Source organism: Scyliorhinus torazame, chromosome 15 (genome assembly GCF_047496885.1).
Source record: "Scyliorhinus torazame isolate Kashiwa2021f chromosome 15, sScyTor2.1, whole genome shotgun sequence".
Taxonomy (NCBI): domain Eukaryota; kingdom Metazoa; phylum Chordata; class Chondrichthyes; order Carcharhiniformes; family Scyliorhinidae; genus Scyliorhinus; species Scyliorhinus torazame.
This window is the reverse complement of record NC_092721.1, coordinates 6152807-6172286: the sequence shown is the minus strand read 5'-3', so window position 1 is coordinate 6172286 and position 19480 is coordinate 6152807. Positions and strand designations below refer to the sequence as shown.

At 54.7% G+C, this 19480-nt stretch overlaps 2 protein-coding genes across 2 annotated transcripts in view; one reads left to right on the top strand and one right to left on the bottom strand.

Moving 5' to 3' along the window:
* The window catches only part of LOC140391490 (uncharacterized), a 406857-nt gene extending 401045 nt beyond the window's left edge, over nt 1-5812 (bottom strand). The window contains exon 1 of the mRNA XM_072476012.1: nt 5525-5812. Coding sequence (XP_072332113.1) covers nt 5525-5590 — 66 coding nt within the window. The 5' untranslated portion in view covers nt 5591-5812. The remainder of the gene's footprint in view (nt 1-5524) is intronic.
* Nucleotides 5813-6288: 476 nt separating this feature from the next.
* The window catches only part of LOC140391488 (uncharacterized), a 333618-nt gene continuing 320426 nt past the window's right edge, over nt 6289-19480 (top strand). Inside the window, exon 1 of the mRNA XM_072476010.1 lies at nt 6289-6562. The gene's annotated coding sequence lies outside the window, so the exon portion shown is untranslated. The remainder of the gene's footprint in view (nt 6563-19480) is intronic.

The window sequence follows — 19480 nt, the reverse complement described above, 5'->3', positions numbered from 1 at the left end:
TCTTCCTCTCTGTCCACTCTCACACTCCCTCTCCCTCTCTGTCCACTCTCACACTCACTCTTTCTCTCTGTCCACTCTCACACTCACTCTCCCTCTCTGTCCACTCTCACACTCATTCTCCCTCCCTGTCCATTCTCACACACACTCTCCCTCTCTGTCCATTCTCACACTCACTCTCCCTCCCTGTCCATTCTCACACTCACTCTCCCTCCCTGTCCATTCTCACACTCACTCTCCCTCCCTGTCCATTCTCACACTCACTCTCCCTCTCTGTCCACTCTCCCACTCACTCTTCCTCTCTGTCCACTCTCACACTCACTCTCCCTCTCTGACCATTCTCACACTCACTCTCCCTCTCTGTCCACTCTCACACTCACTCTCCCTCTCTGTCCATTCTCACACTCACTCTCCCTCCCTGTCCATTCTCACACTCACTCTCCTCCCTGTCCATTCTCACACTCACTCTCCCTCTCTGTCCATTCTCACACTCACTCTTCCTCTCTGTCTATTCTAACACTCACTCTCCCTCCCTATCCATTCTCACACTCACTCTCCCTCCCTGTCCATTCTCACACTCACTCTCCCTCCCTATCCATTCTCACACTCACTCTCCCTCCCTGTCCATTCTCACACTCACTCTCCCTCCCTGTCCATTCTCACACTCACTCTCCCTCTCTGTCCATTCTCACACTCACTCTTCCTCTCTGTCTATTCTAACACTCACTCTCCCTCCCTATCCATTCTCACACTCACTCTCCCTCTCTGTCCATTCTCACACTCACTCCCACTCCCTGTCCATTCTCACTCATTCTCCCTCTCTGTCCATTCTCACACTCCCTCTCCCCCTCTGTCCATTCCCACACTCACTCTCTCTCTGTGGCCCTCTATCATTCAGTCCATTCTCACACTCCCCCTCTCTGTGCCCCTTGCTCACTCTGTCCATTCTCACACTCACTCTCCCTCTCTGTCCATTCTCACACTCACTCTCTGTGTGCTGCTCTCTCTCTCTCTCCATTCCCACACGCCCTCTCTCTGTGCCTTCTATCTCTCGCTGTCTGTACATTCTCACATTTGAATCTGTATCTCTCTCCCCCTGCCCATTATCACACTCCCTCTCTCTCTGCCCCTTTCTCTCTCTGTCCAGTCGTCCACTCTATCTCTGCCCCTTACTATCTCCATTCTTGCACTCCCTCCCTCTGTGCTCCTCTCTCTGTCTATTCTCACTGTCCCTTTCTCTCTTTCTCTATGTTCCTCTCTCTCTCTCTGTCCATCCTCACTCCCGCGTTCTGTCCATTCTCCAATCCTTCTCTTGGTCCCCCTCTCTTGCTCTCTCTCTCTTCAGTTTCCTTTGTCTCTTTCTGTCTCTCTCTCTCACCCCCACCCAGTTCTTGATGGGAACATGGGAAATACGAAGACAGGAATGGTCGACATTGTCAAAAACTGGACCCCAAACACCTAAATCCTCTGACAGATGTTGATGGAAGAATAAAGCACAGAATGTGGCCACTCAGCCCAACTGTTCATTCTATCCAATCCAATTGGGACAAAATGAAGCCAGAGTGGTCCACAACTCTATACCCACTTTAACAAAAACATAAAAAACACAGCAATCGATATTTTCCCAACATAAATAATGTTTTAAACTCTGAATTTGGAGAAAGTTTCAATAAATTTGTTCAATATTTAATGTTTATGGCAGTGTGGTCTTCACTGGGTGGGAGACACTCAAACCCCCCCCCCCCCCCCCCACAACCCCCTCCCCCACCACCCCCAGACCCCCAACCCACCCACACTCCCCCCCCCCACCCCACCCCACACTCCACTCCCCCCTCCCACACCACCCCCACCACCCCTACCCCACCCACACTCCATTCCCCCCCCCCCGGACATTCCACCCCCGCCACCCACACCCCCTCTACCGCACCACCCCCACACCCCCAACCCACCCACACCCCCCCGCACATTCCACCCCTGCCACCCACACCCCCTCTACTGCACCACCCCCACACCCCCACCCCACCTACATTCCACCCCCGCCACCCACACCCCCTCTACCCCCCCCACACTCCACACACACCCCCACACTCCACACCCTCCTCCCCCACCACCCCCACACCCCAAACCCACCCACACACCCTCTACCCCACCCCACCACCCCCCCCCACACTCCATCCCCCCCACACTCCACTCCCCCCTCCCCCACCACCCCCACACCCCAAACCCACCCACACCCCCTCTACCCCACCACCCCCACACCCCCACCCCACCCACACTCCATCCCCCATCACCCACACCCCCTCTACCGCACCCCCCCACCACCCGACCCCACAAACAGACCTCACCCCACCCCCACACACACAACCCCTCCCCCCACACACACACGTACAGACCTCCCCCACCCCCACCCACCTCTCCCACACACCTTCCCCTTGCCCCTCACATCGCCACCTCCGCCCCCCCCCCCCCCCCCCCCCCCCCCCACACACTCCCACTGCTAACACAAACACATCTGTGATAAACACCACAACAACACGTATATTGACACAGCGCCTTTCCATTCGTAAAACATCCCTGGCAGCTTCAGAGGGTGTTATCGAAGTCAGATTGACTCTGGTGGAAAGATATTCGGATCAGTGACCAAAGGGTCGGTCAGAGGGCGACGGTTTTAAGGAGAATCTTACAGGATGAGAGGGAGGGGGCTGCGGGAGGCAATTCTAGAACTTCACACAGGCTCCCTCATGTCCCTCATTTGGGAGGGTGGGGGCAATGGTCCAGGAGGGGATGTGGGGGGGAGGGGGGGGGGGGCTCAGGAAGGGGTGTGGAGGGTGGTCAATGGACAGGATAAGCGGGACAGAAACCCACAGCTAATAATGTGAAGAATTCCTCCACATGAGGCAGTGGGGTCAGTGGAGAGGCCGTTGCCAATCCTCCCGTACGTACCTGACACACAATCTTCATAACCAACACCAGACACACACAGCAGCCAGGAACCACCCAACCTCCCTCCCTGCGACCTCCCTCCCCGCGACCTCCCTCCCTGCGACCTCCCTCCCTGCGACCTCCCTCCCTGCGACCTCCCTCCCCGCGACATCACTCCCTGCGACCTCCCTCCCCGCGCCCTCCCTCCCTGCGACCTCCCTCCCTGCGACCTCCCTCCCCGCGACCTCCCTCCCTGCGACCTCCCTCCCCGCGACCTCCCTCCCTGCGACCTCCCTCCCCGCGACCTCCCTCCCTGCGACATCCCGCAGCACCACCCTCGGTGCACCCGGCTAATTCTCAACATCCCTCATTTCTATCGCTCTGCTATTGGCGGCCGTGCCTTCAGCTGCCTCAGCTCCAAGCTCTGGAATTCCTTCCCTAAACCCCCCCAAACCCCCCAACCCTAAACCCCCCCCAACCTCCCTCCTTAAACCCCCCCCAAACCTAAACCCCCAACGCTAAACCCCCCAAACCTAAACCCCCCCAACCTCCCTCCCAAAACCCCCCCAACCCTAAACCCCCCCAAACCTAAACCCCCAACCCTAAACCCCCCCAAACCTAAACCCCCCAACCTCCCTCCTTCAACCCCCCCAACCCTAAACCCCCCCAAACCTAAACCCCCCCAACCTCCCTCCCTAAACCCCCCCAACCCTAAACGCCCCCAACATCCCTCCCTAAACCCCCCCAACCCTAAACTCCCCCAACCTCCCTCCCTAAACCCCCAACCCTAAACCCCCCAGCCTCCCTCCCTAAACCCCCCAACCCTATACCCCCCAGCCTCCCTCCCTAAACCCCCCAACCCTAAACCCCCCCAACCCTAAACCCCCCAAACCCCCAACCCTAAACCCCCCAACCCTAAACCCCCCAACCCCCCTCCCTAAACCCCCCAGCCTCCCTCCCTAAACCCCCCAACCCTAAACCCTCCCAACCCTAAACCCCCCAAACCCCCAACCCTAAACCCCCCCAACCCTAAACCCCCCAACCCCCCTCCCTAAACCCCCCCAACCCTAAACCCCCCAACCTCCCTCCCTAAACCCCTCCAACCCTTAACCCCCCCAACCCTAAATCCCCCCAACCCTAAACCCCCCCAACCCTAAACCCCCCCCAACCTCCCTCCCTAAACCCCCCAACCCTAAACCCCCCCAACCTCTCTCCCTGGTTGGACTCTCATTAAAACCAAGGCTTTTGGTCAGCTGCCTAATTATCTCCATATACGACCCAGTGTCAAATTTTGTTTTATATATAAATCTGTTTTATGAGATGAAAGGTGATATTTAAATACAGATTGTTGTTGATATCTCCAGCTAGGGTAGGCCCAACTCTCTATCAGACTTTACAGAGAGTCAAGACTTGCTCCACAAGCCAATCACAGGGTTACTTGCCCCCAGTCGGGACAATCCCATTCCCGCTGGGACTGGGGTCACCTGTTCCTCCAGCCAGCGAGACATTGGCCATCTGACAATGAGACCCAGAACCTCAATACCCGCAGGGATAGGGAAATACCCACCCACAGGACAATGCCCACACAGTGCCCAACCCCCACACCCTCACTCACACCCACACACACACCCACGCACAGGACAGTGCCCACAGTGCCCAACCCCCACACACCCACACACACACGACAATGCCCACAGTGCTCAGCCCCCACACACCCACCCTCACTCACACCCACACACACCCTCACTCACAACCCCCACACCCTCACTCACACCCTCACTCACACCCACACACACCCTCACTCACACCCACACCCACACACACCCACAGGACAGTGCCCACACAGTGCCCAACCCCCCCCCCCCCACACACACACACCACAGGACAGTGCCCACACAGTGCCCAACCCCACACACACACCCTCACTCACAGCCACACCCTCACTCACACCCACACACACACCCTCACTCACACCCCACACACACCCTCACTCAAAGCCACACCATCACTCACACCCACACCCTCATTCACACCCACACTCACACCCTCACTCACACCTACACACACCCACCCACACACATTCCCACAATCCTGCGAGTTCACTGTCAGGCACTTCACACAGGACAACCTCCAGAGTCACAGCAACTCAACTAAGAACGGTTCAAACTCTCTGCATCTTTCAGCAATTTGTTTTTTAAATTACTGATTATATTGTGATGAGTGAATACCTCACAGGACCATCAGAGCCCTGAGCGGTCAGTCAGCGCGTCAGTGTGTGCAGTGTATGTGAGAGAGCTAGATGGTGTCTGTCTGTGTATGTCTGGGTGTGAGGTGATGTGTGTGTGTGGAGATGTGTGTGTGTGAGATGATGTATGTCTGCCTGTGTGTGTGTCTGTGAATGTCTGTGTGAGATGATATGTGGTGTGTAGTCTCTATAGGCAAATTTTCAGTGAATCTCTTTCACTCCACACTGAGGTTATCTCAAGTTACTGTCCCTTTTGGAGCCTCTGTCTCAGTATCAGACCCTGAGTGCTAGAAGTCCCTCACACTAACACACCCGATAACACTCACATTCGCCAGTATAACTTCAGTCAGTATCACTCACCGCTGCCTCTGAGCTGTGTGTGTGGATCAGGAGCAGCAAAGCTGCCATCAGCCAGCAGGACATCATGTGGAACTTCGGCTAAACTCTTCCAGTGTCTGCACTTGAGGCAGTGACTGCAGCCCCCAGGTGGAGCAGATGGCTGGGGGGTTGCCTCTCTCTGCTGCTCCCTGCACTCACTGTGCCTGAGTAAAGATGGAGTGGGGCTGCTCCTCAGTGAGACCAAGCGCAGATTGCCAGGGTCTACCAGACTGTTCTGTGTTTCCAGTTTACACTCCACCCACTCTCTGCTCTATCCAGCAGCTCAAAGCACAATGTGAAGGGAGAGAGGGGCTGACACTGGTTAACCCTTTGGACACTGGATCCATTTTCAACAAGGAACTCCTCAAAATTACACAGCGACTTCCAGACCATCCGCGATGCCAAAGAACTTAACAGCCAGTTAAATACTCTCAAAGTGTATAAAATGTGGCAACTAATTTGTGCACAGCAAGACTCCACATATAACAATATGGAAATGGGCCAGTCATGTGTTTTTTTGTGATGTTGATTGTGGAATAAACATTGTTGGGAACAGGAGTGATGGGATTTGGGCAGCAGGAAGACAGGGTCAGAGTCGCTGTGTCTACAATAACATCAATAATGTAAGACTTTTAACACTTTGTACAAATTTCTGTGGTGAGTGTTGAAAAATGATCCAGTGTCCAAAGGGTTAACCAGTGTCAGCCCCTCTCTCCCTTCACATTGTGCTTTGAGCTGCTGGATAGAGCAGAGAGTGGGTGGAGTGTAAACTGGAAACACAGAACAGTCTGGTAGACCCTGGCAATCTGCGCTTGGTCTCACTGAGGAGCAGCCCCACTCCATCTTTACTCAGGCACAGTGAGTGCAGGGAGCAGCAGAGAGAGGCAACCCCCCAGCCATCTGCTCCACCTGGGGGCTGCAGTCACTGCCTCAAGTGCAGACACTGGAAGAGTTTAGCCAAAGTTTCTCTTGATGTCCTGCTGCCTGCTCCTGATCCACACACACAGCTCAGAGGCAGCGGTGAGTGACACTGACTGAAGTTATACTGGCGAATGCGAGCCTATTGCTCAATGATGGAGAGAGTTTGAACCGTTCTTAGTTGAGTTGCTGTGACCCTGGAGGTTGTCCTGTGTGAAGTGCCTGACAGTGAACTCACAGGATTAAGTGTGTGAGGATGTGGGAATGGTGTGTGTGTGGAGGGGGGGGGGGGGGGGTGATCTGATGATGTGTGTGTGTGTACATATGTGTGTGAATCTGAATTATCATAGGTGTGTGTGCATGTGGAGGGTGAATGTGTGTGTCTGTGTGTGTGTTTGGGGGGGGGGGGTTTGCGTGTGGGAGTGTCTGGGTGTGGGTGTGTCTGGGTGTGTGTGTGGGGGGGGGGTCGGGTGTGGGTGTGTGGGGGGGTTGGGTGTGTGTGTGTGTGGGGGGGTCTGTGTGGGTGTGGGGGGGGTAGGTACTTGTGTTGGAGTGTGTCTGTATGAGCGTGTGTGTGGGGGGGGGAGTGTGGGGGTGGGTGGGGGGGTGTTGGGTGTGTGTGTGGGGATGTGTGGAGGTGGGGTGTGTGTGTGGGTGGGGGTGTGTGTGTGGGGGTGGGGTGGGTGTGTGTGTGTGGGGGTGGGGTTGTGGGGGGTGGGTGTGGGTGTGTGTGGGGGTGGGGTGGGTTTGGGTGGGTTTGTGTGTGTTGGGTGTGTGTGTGTGTGGGGGGGGGTGTCTGGGTGTGTGGGGGGGGGTGGGTGTGTGTGGGGCAGGGGGTGTCTGGGTGTGTGGGGGGGTGGGTGTGTCTGGGTGTCTGTGTGTGTGTGTGTGGGGGGGGGGTGGTGTTGGGGTGCAGACACTGAGGTTGTGAAATGTCCAATGCCCCACTAGATGGAGCAACATGTGACCATCATCTAAGTCCCAATGGAATGGGATCGTTCCCACTGGGGGAGAATATCCCCATTTACAGAAATGGAAGCTTCTGTGTTTAAATATCTGTTGGGTATTCAACAGCTTTTGCAACTTCTGTTTCTCTGAGAATGAAACGTGACTGAGAATTGTTTGCACTAACTCTCAGCTTTATTTTCACAATTACTTTCTCATTGGTTTCTGACAACACTGCCTTATTTGTACCCATTTATTTTTACCGTGTAACATCTGCATGTTCAAATGGCCTGTGCTCCCGCTGCTGAGAATTAATGGATGGATTGTGAGAGGACAGGGCAGGGGTGCAGGGGGCCCACTCTGGAAAGTGCTCTGTACAGTGAGGCTCCACACTGGCGGACTCTGGGATGTGCTCTGTACAGTGAGGCTCCACACTGGCGGACTCGGGATCTGCTCTGTACAGTGAGGCTCCACACTGGTGCACTCTGGATGTGCTCTGTGCAGTGAGGCTCCACTCTGGAGCAATCTGGATCTGCTCTGTACAGTGAGGCTCCACACTGGCGGACTCTGGGATGTGTTCTGTACAGTGAGGCTCCACACTGGCGGACTCGGGATCTGCTCTGTACAGTGAGGCTCCACACTGGTGCACTCTGGGATGTGCTCTGTACAGTGAGGCTCCACTCTGGAGCACTCTGGGATCTGCTCTGTACAGTGAGGCTCCACACTGGCGGACTCTGGGATGTGTTCTGTACAGTGAGGCTCCACACTGGCGGACTCGGGATCTGCTCTGTACAGTGAGGCTCCACACTGGTGCACTCTGGGATGTGCTCTGTACAGTGAGGCTCCACACTGGAGCACTCTGGGATCTGCTCTGTACAGTGAGGCTCCACATTGGCGGACTCTGGGATGTGCTCTGTACAGTGAGGCTCCACACTGGTGCACTCTGGGATGTGCTCTGTACAGTGAGGCTCTACACTGGCAGACTCTGGGATCTGCTCTGTACAGTGAGGCTCCACATTGGCAGACTCTGGGATGTGCTCTGTACAGTGAGGCTCCACACTGGAGCACTCTGGGATGTGCTCTGTACAGTGAGGCTCCACACTGGCGGACTCTGGGATGTGCTCTGTACAGTGAGGCTCCACACTGGAGCACTCTGGATGTGTTCTGCACAGTGAGGCTCCACACTGGAGCACTCTGGGATGTGCTCTGTACAGTGAGGCTCCACACTGGAGCACTCTGGGGTATGCTCTGTACAGTGAGGCTCCACATTGGAGCACTCTGGGATCTGCTCTGTACAGTGAGGCTCCACATTGGAGCACTCTGGGATTGCTCTGTACAGTGAGGCTCCCACACTGGAGCACTCTGGGATGTGCTCTGTACAGTGAGGCTCCACACTGGAGCACTCTGGGATCTGCTCTGTACAGTGAGGCTCCACACTGGTGCACTCTGGGATGTGCTCTGTACAGTGAGGCTCCACACTGGTGCACTCTGGGACGTGCTCTGTACAGTGAGGCTCCACACTGGAGCTATCTGGATGTGCTCTGTACAGTGAGGCTCCACACTGGAGCTCTCTGGGATGTGCTCTGTACAGTGAGGCTCTACACGGGTGCACTCTGGGATGCCTCAGGGATCGGTATTGGGTCCACTGTTATTTGTTACATATATGAATGATTTGGATGAGAATGTAGGAAGCATGGTTAGTAAGTTTGCAGATGACACCAAGATTGGTGGCAGAGTGGATAGTGAAGAAGGTTATATGAGATTGCGACAGGATCTTGACCAATTGGGCCAGTGGGCTGATAAATGGCAGATGGAGTTTAATTTGGATAAATGTGAGGTGATGCATTTTGGTCGATCAAATTAGGGCAGGACCTACTCAGTTAATGGTATGGCGTTGGGGAGAGTTACAGAACAAAGAGATCTAGGGGTACAGGTTCATAGCTCCTTGAAGGTGGAGTCGCAGGTGGACAGGGTGGTGAAGAAGGCAGTCAGCATGCCTGGTTTTATTGGTCAGAATATTGAATGCAGGAGTTGGGACGTCTTGTTGAAGTTGTACAAGACATTGGTACGGCCACACTTGGAATACTGTGTGCAGTTCTGGTCACCCTATTATAGAAAGGATATTGTTAAACTAGAAAGAGTGCAGAAGAGATTTACGAGGATGCTACCAGGACTTGATGGTCTGAGCTATAGGGAGAGGCTGGATAGACTGGGACTTTTTTCCCTGGAGCGAAGGAGGCTTGGGGGGGGATCTTATAGAGGTCTATAAAATAATGAGGGGCATAGATAAGGGAGATAGTCAACATCTTTTCCCAAAGGTAGAGGAGTCTAGAGCTAGAGGGCATAGGTTTAAGGTGAGAGGGGAGAGATACAAAAGGGGCCAGAGGAGAAATTTCTTCACACACAGGGTGGTGAGTGTCTGGGACAGGCTGCCAGAGGCAGTGGTAGAGGTGGGTACAATTTTTCCTTTAAAAAGCAGTTAGATAGTTACATGGGCAGGGTGGATATCGAGGAATATGGCCAAATGCGGGCAAGTGGGACTAGCTTAGTGATAGAAACTGGGCGACATGGACAAGCTGGCCGAAGGGCCAGTTTCCATGCTGTAAACATCTCTGACTCTGACTCTAAGTGCTCTGTACAGTGAGGCTCCACATTGGAGCACTCTGGGATGTGCTCTGTACAGTGTCGCTCCATGCTGGAGCGCCGTGCTTTCCCTTACGGGCCGGCATGCTCAAGGACACGGTCCAATTGGCTGGTGTCAATTTGGTGAAAGATTGGCATAATCCCTGGTTAAAAGTAAACTTCCAATGAGCCCCGCCCCAATGATATTGTGCCCTGCCCCAATGATGTTGAGCCCCGCCCCAATGATGTTCAGCCCCGCCCCAATGAGGTTGAGCCCTGCCCCAATGAGGTTGAGCCCCGCCCCAATGTTGTTAAGCCCCGCCCCATGATGTTGAGCCCAGTCCCAATGATGTTGAGCCCCGCCACATGAGGTTGAGCCCCGCCCCAATGATGTTGAGCCCTGCTCCAATGATGTTGAGCCCCGCCCCAATGATGTTGACACCTACCCCAATGAGGTTGAGCCCTGCCCCAATGATGTTGAGCCCCGCCCCAATGATGTTGAGCCCCACCCAATGATGTTGAGCCCTGCCCCAATGATGTTGAGCCCGCCCCAATGATGTTGAGCCCCGCCCCAATGATGTTGACACCAACCCCAATGATGTTGAGCCCTGCCCCAATGATGTTGAGCCCCACGCCAATGATGTTGAGCCCAGTCCCAATGATGTTAAGCCCCGCCCCAATGATGTTGAGCCCCACCCCAATGATGTTGAGCCCAGTCCCAAAGATGTTGAGCCCCGCCCTAATGATGTTGAGCCCCGCCCCAATGATGTTGAGCCCAGTCCAATGATGTTGAGCCCAGTCCCAATGATGTTGAGCCCCGCCCCAATGATGTTGAGCCCCCGCCCCAATGATGTTGAACCCAGTCCCAGTGATGTTGAGCCCCGCCCCAATGATGTTGAGCCCAGTCCCAATGATGTTTAGCCCCGCCCCAATGATGTTGAGCCCTGCCCCAATGATGCTGAGCCCCGCCCCAATGATGTTGAGCCCCGCCCCTATGATATTGTGCCCGCCCCAATGATGTTGAGCCCTGCCCCAATGATGTTGAGCCCCGCCCCAATGTTGTTGAGCCCCGCCCCAATGATGATGAGCCCCGCCCCAATGATGTTGAGCCCCGCCCCAATGATGTTGACACCAACCCCAATGAGGTTGAGCCCTGCCCCAATGATGTTGAGCCCCGCCGCAATGATGTTGATCCCGCCCCAATGATATTGGGCCCAGTCCCCAATGATGTTGAGCCCTGTCCCAATGATGTTGAGCCCCGCCCCAATGATGTTGAGCCCAGTCCCAATGATGTTTAGCCCCGCCCCAATGATGTTGAGCCCTGCCCCAATGATGCTGAGCCCCGCCCCAATGATGTAGAGCCCCGCCCCTATGATATTGTGCCCCGCCCCAATGATGTTGAGCCCTGCCCCAATGATGTTGAGCCCCGCCCCAATGTTGTTGAGCCCCGCCCCAATGATGTTGAGCCCCGCCCCAATGATGTTGAGCCCCGCCCCAATGATGTTGACACCAACCCCAATGAGGTTGAGCCCTGCCCCAATGATGTTGAGCCCCGCCGCAATGATGTTGATCCCGCCCCAATGATATTGGGCCCAGTCCCCAATGATGTTGAGCCCTGTCCCAATGATGTTGAGCCCCGCCTCAATAATGTTGAGCCCTGCCCCAATGATGTTGAGCCCTGCCCCAATGATGTTGAGCCCCGCCCCAATGATGTTGAGCCCTGCCCAAATGAGGTTGAGCCCCGCCCCAATGAGGTTGAGCCCCGCCCCAATGATGTTGAGCCCCGCCCCAATGATGTTGAGCCCCGCCCCAATGATGTTGAGCCCCGCCCCAATGATGTTGAGCCCCGCCCCAATGATGTTGAGCCCCGCCCCAATGATGTTGAGCCCCGCCCCAATGATGTTGAGCCCCGCCCCAATGATGTTGCTCTGCTCACGTCCCGGTCTTACCCGGGTGTCTGGGCCTCGAGCTGTGTGCTCCAGCCTGGCTGCGCTGCTGTCGGCTATCCAGCCTGCTTACCTCTGGTCTTTCTGGTTGGTTGCCCACCGGACCTGCTCAGCCCTGGCCTGGAGGCCGACAGTAACCCCGCTGCTCTCCTCAATGGCCATCCGCCAGTACCTCCGCCTCAATGAAGGATTCGCAGACTCGCATCCCGATGTAAGGTTGGGGACCTCACTTTTGGCCGAAGGCCACAAACCCGGCTGCTGCTTTACATCTTCACCCAATGAAAGTACAGAGACCTCAGGCTAATTCAGGAACGCCCTGTCTCAGCTGCTGTAAGTCTCACCTCCCTCACCACCTGACAGACTGTTTTCCAACTCTAAAGGAGATTCCATCAATCTGAGCCTAACATTATTGCCCGCTGACAGTGCAGCACTCCCCCAGTAGTGACCCTCTGACAGTGCAGCACTCCCCCAGTACTGACCCTCTGACAGTGCAGCTCTCCCTCAGTACTGACCCTCTGACAGTGCAGCACTCCCCCAGTACTGACCCTCTGACAGTGCAGCACTCCCCCAGTAGTGACCCTCTGAAAGTGCGGCACTCCCTCAGTACTGACCCTCTGACAGTGCGGCATTCCCTCAGTACTGACCCTCTGACAGTGCGGCACTCCCTCAGTACTGACCCTCTGACAGTGCAGCACTCCCCCAGTACTGACCCTCTGACAGTGCAGCTCTCCCTCAGTACTGACCCTCTGACAGTGCAGCACTCCCCCAGTACTGGCCCTCTGACAGTGCAGCACTCCCCCAGTAGTGACCCTCTGAAAGTGCGGCACTCCCTCAGTACTGACCCTCTGACAGTGCGGCATTCCCTCAGTACTGACCCTCTGACAGTGCGGCACTCCCTCAGTACTGACCCTCTGACAGTGCAGTACTCCCTCAGTACTGACCCTCTGACAGTGCGGCATTCCCTCAGTACTGACTGTCTGACAGTGCAGCACTCCCCCAGTACTGACCCTCTGACAGTGCGGCACCCCCTCAGTACCGACCCTCTGACAGTGCGGCACTCCCTCAGTACTGACCCTCTGACAGAGCGACACTCCCTCAGTACTGACCCTCTGACAGTGCGGCACTCCCTCAGTACTGACCCTCTGACAGTGCGGCATTCCCTCAGTACTGACCCTCTGACAGTGCGGCGCTCACTCAGTACTGACCGTCTAACAGTGCAGCACTCCCCCAGTACTGACTCTCCGACAGTGCGGCACTCCCTCAGCACTGACTCTCTGACAGTGCAGCACACCCCCAGTACTGACCCTCTGAAAGTGCGGCACTCCCTCAGTACTGACCATCTGACAGTGCAGCACTCCCCCAGTACTGACCCTCTGTCAGTGCAGCACTCCCTCAGTACTGACCGTCTGACAGGGCAGCACTCGGTCAGTACTGACCCTCTGACAGTGCGGCACTCCCTCAGTACCGACCCTCTGACAGTGCAGCGCTACCTCAGTCCTGACCCTCTGACAGTACAGCACTCCCTCAGTACTGACCATCTGACAGTGCAGCACTCCCTCAGTACTGACCCTCTGACAGTGCAGCACTCCATCAGTACTGACCCTCTGACAGTGCAGCACTCCCTCAGTACTGACCCTCTGACAGTGCAGCACTCCCTCAGTACTGACCCTCTGACAGTGCAGTGGTCAGAGTGAGTGTCTGTGCTGTCTGAGTGAGTGCCTGTGCTGTCTGAGTGAGAGTCTGTGCTGTCTGAGTGAGAGTCTGTGCTGTCTGAGCGAGAGTCTGTGCTGTCTGAGTGAGAGTCTGTGCTGTCTGAGTGTCTGTGCTGTCTGAGTGAGAGTCTGTGCTGTCTGAGTGAGAGTCTGTGCTGTCTGAGTGAGTGTCTGTGCTGTCTGAGTGAGTGTCTGTGCTGTCTGAGTGAGAGTCTGTGCTGTCTGAGTGAGAGTCTGTGCTGTCTGAGTGAGAGTCTGTGCTGTCTGAGTGAGAGTCTGTGCTGTCTGAGTGAGAGTCTGTGCTGTCTGAGCGAGTGTCTGTGCTGTCTGAGTGAGTGTCTGTGCTGTCTGAGTGAGAGTCTGTGCTGTCTGAGTGAGTGTCTGTGCTGTCTGAGTGAGAGTCTGTGCTGTCTGAGTGAGTGTCTGCGCTGTCTGAGTGAGAGTCTGTGCTGTCTGAGTGAGAGTCTGTGCTGTCTGAGTGAGAGTCTGTGCTGTCTGAGTGAGAGTCTGTGCTGTCTGAGTGAGAGTCTGTGCTGTCTGAGTGAGTGTCTGTGCTGTCTGAGTGAGTGTCTGTGCTGTCTGAGTGAGAGTCTGTGCTGTCTGAGTGTCTGTGCTGTCTGAGTGAGTGTCTGTGCTGTCTGAGTGAGTGTCTGTGCTGTCTGAGTGAGAGTCTGTGCTGTCTGAGTGAGAGTCTGTGCTGTCTGAGTGAGTGTCTGTGCTGTCTGAGTGAGTGTCTGTGCTGTCTGAGTGAGAGTCTGTGCTGTCTGAGTGAGAGTCTGTGCTGTCTGAGTGTCTGTGCTGTCTGAGTGAGAGTCTGTGCTGTCTGAGAGTCTGTGCTGTCTGAGTGAGTGTCTGTGCTGTCTGAGTGAGTGTCTGTGCTGTCTGAGTGAGAGTCTGTGCTGTCTGAGTGAGTGTCTGTGCTGTCTGAGTGAGTGTCTGTGCTGTCTGAGTGAGAGTCTGTGCTGTCTGAGTGAGAGTCTGTGCTGTCTGAGTGAGTGTCTGTGCTGTCTGAGTGAGAGTCTGTGCTGTCTGAGTGAGAGTCTGTGCTGTCTGAGTGAGAGTCTGTGCTGTCTGAGTGTCTGTGCTGTCTGAGTGAGTGTCTGTGCTGTCTGAGTGAGAGTCTGTGCTGTCTGAGTGAGAGTCTGTGCTGTCTGAGTGAGAGTCTGTGCTGTCTGAGTGAGAGTCTGTGCTGTCTGAGTGAGAGTCTGTGCTGTCTGAGTGAGAGTCTGTGCTGTCTGAGTGAGTGTCTGTGCTGTCTGAGTGAGAGTCTGTGCTGTCTGAGTGAGAGTCTGTGCTGTCTGAGTGAGAGTCTGTGCTGTCTGAGTGAGTGTCTGTGCTGTCTGAGTGAGAGTCTGTGCTGTCTGAGTGAGTGTCTGTGCTGTCTGAGTGAGTGTCTGTGCTGTCTGAGTGAGTGTCTGTGCTGTCTGAGTGAGAGTCTGTGCTGTCTGAGTGAGAGTCTGTGCTGTCTGAGTGAGAGTCTGTGCTGTCTGAGTGAGAGTCTGTGCTGTCTGAGTGAGTGTCTGTGCTGTCTGAGTGAGAGTCTGTGCTGTCTGAGTGAGTGTCTGTGCTGTCTGAGTGAGAGTCTGTGCTGTCTGAGTGAGAGTCTGTGCTGTCTGAGTGAGTGTCTGTGCTGTCTGAGTGAGTGTCTGTGCTGTCTGAGTGTCTGTGCTGTCTGAGTGAGTGTCTGTGCTGTCTGAGTGAGTGTCTGTGCTGTCTGAGTGAGTGTCTGTGCTGTCTGAGTGAGTGTCTGTGCTGTCTGAGTGAGTGTCTGTGCTGTCTGAGTGAGAGTCTGTGCTGTCTGAGTGAGTGTCTGTGCTGTCTGAGTGAGTGTCTGTGCTGTCTGAGTGAGTGTCTGTGCTGTCTGAGTGAGTGTCTGTGCTGTCTGAGTGAGTGTCTGTGCTGTCTGAGTGAGTGTCTGTGCTGTCTGAGTGTCTGTGCTGTCTGAGTGAGAGTCTGTGCTGTCTGAGTGAGTGTCTGTGCTGTCTGAGTGTCTGTGCTGTCTGAGTGAGTGTCTGTGCTGTCTGAGTGAGTGTCTGTGCTGTCTGAGTGAGTGTCTGTGCTGTCTGAGTGTCTGTGCTGTCTGAGTGAGAGTCTGTGCTGTCTGAGTGAGAGTCTGTGCTGTCTGAGTGAGAGTCTGTGCTGTCTGAGTGAGTGTCTGTGCTGTCTGAGTGAGAGTCTGTGCTGTCTGAGTGAGTGTCTGTGCTGTCTGAGTGAGTGTCTGTGCTGTCTGAGTGAGAGTCTGTGCTGTCTGAGTGAGAGTCTGTGCTGTCTGAGTGAGAGTCTGTGCTGTCTGAGTGAGAGTCTGTGCTGTCTGAGTGTCTGTGCTGTCTGAGTGAGTGTCTGTGCTGTCTGAGTGAGTGTCTGTGCTGTCTGAGTGAGAGTCTGTGCTGTCTGAGTGAGTGTCTGTGCTGTCTGAGTGTCTGTGCTGTCTGAGTGAGAGTCTGTGCTGTCTGAGTGAGAGTCTGTGCTGTCTGAGTGAGAGTCTGTGCTGTCTGAGTGAGAGTCTGTGCTGTCTGAGTGAGAGTCTGTGCTGTCTGAGTGTCTGTGCTGTCTGAGTGAGTGTCTGTGCTGTCTGAGTGAGTGTCTGTGCTGTCTGAGTGAGTGTCTGTGCTGTCTGAGTGAGAGTCTGTGCTGTCTGAGTGAGTGTCTGTGCTGTCTGAGTGAGAGTCTGTGCTGTCTGAGTGTCTGTGCTGTCTGAGTGAGTGTCTGTGCTGTCTGAGTGAGTGTCTGTGCTGTCTGAGTGAGAGTCTGTGCTGTCTGAGTGAGAGTCTGTGCTGTCTGAGTGAGTGTCTGTGCTGTCTGAGTGAGTGTCTGTGCTGTCTGAGTGAGAGTCTGTGCTGTCTGAGTGAGTGTCTGTGCTGTCTGAGTGTCTGTGCTGTCTGAGTGAGAGTCTGTGCTGTCTGAGTGAGTGTCTGTGCTGTCTGAGTGAGAGTCTGTGCTGTCTGAGTGAGTGTCTGTGCTGTCTGAGTGAGAGTCTGTGCTGTCTGAGTGAGAGTCTGTGCTGTCTGAGTGAGTGTCTGTGCTGTCTGAGTGAGAGTCTGTGCTGTCTGAGTGAGTGTCTGTGCTGTCTGAGTGAGAGTCTGTGCTGTCTGAGTGTCTGTGCTGTCTGAGTGAGAGTCTGTGCTGTCTGAGTGAGAGTCTGTGCTGTCTGAGTGTCTGTGCTGTCTGAGTGAGGTCTGTGCTGTCTGAGTGAGAGTCTGTGCTGTCTGAGTGAGAGTCTCTGTGCTGTCTGAGTGAGAGTCTGTGCTGTCTGAGTGAGAGTCTGTGCTGTCTGAGTGAGAGTCTGTGCTGTCTGAGTGAGAGTCTGTGCTGTCTGAGTGAGTGTCTGTGCTGTCTGAGTGAGAGTCTGTGCTGTCTGAGTGAGAGTCTGTGCTGTCTGAGTGAGTGTCTGTGCTGTCTGAGTGAGAGTCTGTGCTGTCTGAGAGTCTGTGCTGTCTGAGTGAGTGTCTGTGCTGTCTGAGTGAGAGTCTGTGCTGTCTGAGTGAGAGTCTGTGCTGTCTGAGTGAGTGTCTGTGCTGTCTGAGTGGTCTGTGCTGTCTGAGTGAGTGTCTGTGCTGTCTGAGTGAGTGTCTGTGCTGTCTGAGTGAGAGTCTGTGCTGTCTGAGTGAGAGTCTGTGCTGTCTGAGTGAGTGTCTGTGCTGTCTGAGTGAGAGTCTGTGCTGTCTGAGTGAGTGTCTGTGCTGTCTGAGTGAGTGTCTGTGCTGTCTGAGTGAGAGTCTGTGCTGTCTGAGTGAGAGTCTGTGCTGTCTGAGTGTCTGTGCTGTCTGAGTGAGTGTCTGTGCTGTCTGAGTGAGAGTCTGTGCTGTCTGAGTGTCTGTGCTGTCTGAGTGAGAGTCTGTGCTGTCTGAGTGAGAGTCTGTGCTGTCTGAGTGTCTGTGCTGTCTGAGTGAGTGTCTGTGCTGTCTGAGTGAGTGTCTGTGCTGTCTGAGTGAGAGTCTGTGCTGTCTGAGTGAGAGTCTGTGCTGTCTGAGTGAGAGTCTGTGCTGTCTGAGTGAGTGTCTGTGCTGTCTGAGTGAGTGTCTGTGCTGTCTGAGTGAGAGTCTGTGCTGTCTGAGTGAGAGTCTGTGCTGTCTGAGTGAGAGTCTGTGCTGTCTGAGTGTCTGTGCTGTCTGAGTGAGAGTCTGTGCTGTCTGAGTGAGAGTCTGTGCTGTCTGAGTGAGAGTCTGTGCTGTCTGAGTGAGAGTCTGTGCTGTCTGAGTGAGTGTCTGTGCTGTCTGAGTGAGTGTCTGTGCTGTCTGAGTGAGTGTCTGTGCTGTCTGAGTGAGTGTCTGTGCTGTCTGAGTGAGAGTCTGTGCTGTCTGAGTGAGAGTCTGTGCTGTCTGAGAGTCTGTGCTGTCTGAGTGAGTGTCTGTGCTGTCTGAGTGAGTGTCTGTGCTGTCTGAGTGAGTGTCTGTGCTGTCTGAGTGAGAGTCTGTGCTGTCTGAGTGAGAGTCTGTGCTGTCTGAGTGAGTGTCTGTGCTGTCTGAGTGAGAGTCTGTGCTGTCTGAGTGAGAGTCTGTGCTGTCTGAGAGTCTGTGCTGTCTGAGTGAGTGTCTGTGCTGTCTGAGTGAGTGTCTGTGCTGTCTGAGTGAGAGTCTGTGCTGTCTGAGTGAGTGTCTGGTGCTGTCTGAGTGAGTGTCTGTGCTGTCTGAGTGAGAGTCTGTGCTGTCTGAGTGAGTGTCTGTGCTGTCTGAGTGAGAGTCTGTGCTGTCTGAGTGAGTGTCTGTGCTGTCTGAGTGAGAGTCTGTGCTGTCTGAGTGAGAGTCTGTGCTGTCTGAGAGTCTGTGCTGTCTGAGTGAGTGTCTGTGCTGTCTGAGTGAGTGTCTGTGCTGTCTGAGTGAGAGTCTGTGCTGTCTGAGTGAGTGTCTGTGCTGTCTGAGTGAGTGTCTGTGCTGTCTGAGTGAGAGTCTGTGCTGTCTGAGTGAGTGTCTGTGCTGTCTGAGTGAGAGTCTGTGCTGTCTGAGTGAGTGTCTGTGCTGTCTGAGTGAGATGTCTGTGCTGTCTGAGTGAGTGTCTGTGCTGTCTGAGTGAGTGTCTGTGCTGTCTGAGTGAGTGTCTGTGCTGTCTGAGTGAGTGTCTGTGCTGTCTGAGTGAGTGTCTGTGCTGTCTGAGTGAGAGTCTGTGCTGTCTGAGAGTCTGTGCTGTCTGAGTGAGTGTCTGTGCTGTCTGAGTGAGTGTCTGTGCTGTCTGAGTGAGAGTCTGTGCTGTCTGAGTGAGAGTCTGTGCTGTCTGAGTGAGTGTCTGTGCTGAGTGTCTGGCTGTCTGAGTGAGAGTCTGTGCTGTCTGAGTGAGTGTCTGTGCTGTCTGAGGAGAGTCTGTGCTGTCTGAGTGAGTGTCTGTGCTGTCTGAGTGAGTGTCTGTGCTGTCTGAGTGAGAGTCTGTGCTGTCTGAGTGAGTGTCTGTGCTGTCTTGAGTGCAGTTGAGTCTGTGCTGTCTGAGTGAGTGTCTGTGCTGTCTGAGTGAGTGTCTGTGCTGTCTGAGTGAGAGTCTGTGCTGTCTGAGTGAGTGTCTGTGCTGTCTGAGTGAGAGTCTGTGCTGTCTGAGTGAGAGTCTGTGCTGTCTGAGTGAGTGTCTGTGCTGTCTGAGTGAGAGTCTGTGCTGTCTGAGTGAGTGTCTGTGCTGTCTGAGTGAGAGTCTGTGCTGTCTGAGTGAGTGTCTGTGCTGTCTGAGTGAGTGTCTGTGCTGTCTGAGTGAGTGTCTGTGCTGTCTGAGTGAGAGTCTGTGCTGTCTGAGTGAGAGTCTGTGCTGTCTGAGTGAGAGTCTGTGCTGTCTGAGTGAGTGTCTGTGCTGTCTGAGTGAGAGTCTGTGCTGTCTGA